The 3,561-nt window shown below is 33.6% G+C and overlaps 1 gene segment (V, D, J or C); it reads left to right on the top strand.

Annotated features, from left to right (window-relative positions):
* Window positions 1-1,905: 1,905 nt before the first annotated feature.
* The window catches only part of LOC107103928, a 1,968-nt gene continuing 312 nt past the window's right edge, over window positions 1,906-3,561 (top strand). The window contains 2 exon segments of the V gene segment in view: window positions 1,906-1,914; window positions 1,980-2,178. Coding sequence covers window positions 1,906-1,914; window positions 1,980-2,178 — 208 coding nt within the window.

Here is a 3,561-nt window from a genome sequence, read left to right as displayed (position 1 = left end):
TGATTATGCAGTAACATCTTAGGTCAAGCTAAAGGTTTCATATATGCAAATGTCAAGCTCGTTTCACAGGGGTCACTGAACTTTACTTCTAATCATCCAACGTGCTCTAAGACAATCTTTCTGAAACTGAGGGCTTCTTCATGTGTATCGAGTCATATGAAGAGGTACCAGTACTAACCTAGGAAATAGAAGACTTAAGATGGACTCAAAATTTGTGTATTGAAAAACATGTTTTTACAGCTTGTATATAAATGTATATAAATGCATGTATAGTGTTGGCAATCCCTCCTCAAACATAAATTAATTTCTATTAAAATTATTTATATGGCAGAGCTTCAAATCACATGTCATCTCAAGACACTTTATAGAAAGGATGCCTGAATAATATCAGCACGTTTTCAAAATAACTATTTAAGGAAAAGTTAATTATCTGTATACTATAATTTGAACTCAAATCAATTCAATCCAAACTTCTTTTATAAAAGAAACAGATATTAAAATTGAGATATTTAACTTTACATTGAATTTTTCTTTTAAATTCATGTCCAGTTTTTTTTTTGTCCCCTTTTATTAGTTTTAGCTGTTACACTGTTACACAAGTCAGATCTACTGAGCAATGGATGCCATTTGAAATTTTTTTTCACAGAGCAAATTTGAAGGAAACAAAAAAAAAATATCTGTCTTTTCTCCATCACTCTGAAGAAAATTAAGCCTGGATCAGAAAAAGTGACTTAGTGAGCAATCTGACAAGGGCCATGTGGTGACATGTAACATAGAACATTTTGTTTGGTTAGCATAAAAATAGATGCATGCAATTTTTTCCTAAGAATAGAAAATTGGGAAACCAGCAAATATACTTTTTGTTCATCCTGATTTATATCTATCAGAGGACAGAAAGTAGCTCTGGTTGCCAAGTACGATCTAAACCATTTTAGCTAAATATCAGCCAATTTCACCTACATTTCCAGTTCATTAAACCGTATGTTAAGATTAACTGTGTCAAATACAACACTAGATTAAATACCACTAAGACATAAGTTATAAATACTGTTATTGCTGTAATGGTTCATGGTTCGGCATTAAAGGACTGAGGAGATCACCTTTATCATAAGGGATCTTTTCCATAGTCTTTGCAATAAAGGTTAGATACAGTGAAGGATTTTAATGACTTATAACTGATTCTACTCTAGAGAGAAAAAAAAAAAGGTTTAACTGCACTGTAGCTCTTGCTGTCGTAGGGTAAATGGAAAGGAAATGAATTATTAGTCATCTGGAATAAACTTTGTATGTCAACTAAGAGCAGGATTTGACATTATGTTTTAGTATTTTTTTTTATTTTCCTTTATTGTTGAGCAGAAAGGGAAATAGAATCCTTATCCTTTCAATACTACACTAATCTATAAACATAATGGCATGACTAGACTTTCTATTTGAAGTACAAAAACTGGTTTAAATTAGTTCAGTTTCCAATTTAATTTTAATGTTTAAATTAACCGGAAAATACTGACTTATATTTGAAATCAGATCTACAGGGCATGACCCAGACCCTAGAGGCTCAATAAGCACCACTTTGCCAAACACAGAAACATTGGTGGTGAAAAATAAACAAACAAAAAAACAAGCAAATTAAAATATTTAATTTGTAATAATTTAAAAATCATTTACTTGTTTATATAGCATACTGTAGGTAAAATGAATAAAATAAAAAAGCCTATTATGAAATGCATTTAATTTATTTGTTGTAATCTATTTTTATTTATTTATAAGCTACATTAAATGAGGTTTCAGGAAAGGATCTATACAACTGACTCCCATTATGTAAATTTAGTGTTAAGGTTTAAAGGACTGATTTGCTGTCAGCTACAGAAGTAAAGAAACTCCCATCAGATCATCTTCAACACCAACATGTTCTCTGTAGCTCTGCTGCTGCTGCTGGCTGCTGGATCCTGTGAGTCTGACTGAAGGAGAAACATTTACAGCATGATGATCCTAAACTGACTGTCTATTTATTGATCCTAAATGTTTTCTCTACAAATGTATCATTCGAAACTCTGACTCAGCCAGCATCTTTAACTGTGCAGCCAGGTCAACGTCTGACCATCAGATGTCAGGTCTCTTATGATCTGGGCAGCTACTACACAGCTTGGATCAGACAGGCTGCTGGAAAAGGACTGGAAAGTTCAGTATTGACTTAGACACTTTCAGTAAAACAGTGACTTTGAATGGAGTGATTATGCAGCCTGAAGACTCTGCTGTGTATTACTGTGCCAGACGACCAAAGTGACACAAACAAGCAGCAGAGCTGTACAAAAACCCCTCAGAACATAAAGGTAGATAAAGAAAATCACCAGGGGGGGAGCTCTTTGACCAAAAAAGACATAAAACCAGTTAAGAAACAAACACTCCTAAAATATTGCATATACCGTGTTTGACTGTGCTTTGAGGAGATTATTGAAAATTAAGAGAAGTCATTTTATACATTTCATTTTCAAAAAAATGCAAGTTTTTCCTTCCTTCAGCAATTAATCTCCCAAACAACTGGCTTTACATCAGCAATGAGTCACAGCATAAATAATGACATTAAAAAGTTGAACTAATCCAACAATACAGAGGCCATCTACAAGAAGGGCCAAAATCCTGCTTTACTTCCTAAGGAGACTCAACTCAGCTTCTTCCATATTTGCAACAAGATGCTTCATATTTTCTATCAGTCGCTGTGACGAACAGCATCTTCCTCCCTGCAGTGGCCTGGGATGAAGACTTTAAGACAAAGGCCATGAAAGGACTGAGTAAACTGCTTACAATCACAGTCTGCTCTGTGCTCTAAATGTGTCACCTTTGAGGATTTGGTGGAATTCAGCATGTCCATTTATCTATGTTATCAGTCGGATTTTACCCTTATAATATTTGTTTTTTAAATCATATTTAACTATATAAAGCAAAATTCACTTCAGCAGTGATATTGGATTAGATTAGATGCATCAGACTCACATGCCTGAATAGCTGTACTATTTATGAATGACCAGAGGAGGCGCTGTAAGACCGCAAAGGAACTGAGTCACCAGAGAATATTTTTAGTTTGTGTACTGTAAATTATACAATTATACATATAAGTTTTAAACAAAAGTTGCTTAGCTATACCTTTGTCTTTAATTAATCAACCATCACAGTCAAGTCAAATTCTGTAGCTTATATCAGTACAAGGCATAAAATATTTTTCTGTTTATTACAAAATTACAAAAACAATTTCTCTGACTGTTTGAGTCATCGGTTAAAAACCTGGAGATTGGGAGTGACTGTTTTGATCTTACTTTAAATAATGATAACAAACATTAATAAAAACCCATTGATTAAAGACTTCTGACTGATCAGCACTCTAATACTTTTTACCCTCAGTGTTTCTTTATTGCTTACAGCTCGGTTCCTTTTAATTGATAACCCCAAATTTGTTTAATGTGTTTAAGAAAACAATGTTATCCTTTGTTTGCGGTGGTTAATAATGAATCAGTCTGCACAGATTGATGGTCAAACACTGACTGAGTCTGAACCAGTAGTTAAAAG

The sequence above is a fragment of the Cyprinodon variegatus genome, unplaced genomic scaffold (assembly GCF_000732505.1).
Source record: "Cyprinodon variegatus isolate N-32 unplaced genomic scaffold, C_variegatus-1.0 Scaffold1566, whole genome shotgun sequence".
Taxonomy (NCBI): Eukaryota; Metazoa; Chordata; class Actinopteri; order Cyprinodontiformes; family Cyprinodontidae; genus Cyprinodon; species Cyprinodon variegatus.
Note: the sequence above shows the minus strand (reverse complement) of the source record. Positions and strands in the feature narration are given on the sequence as shown.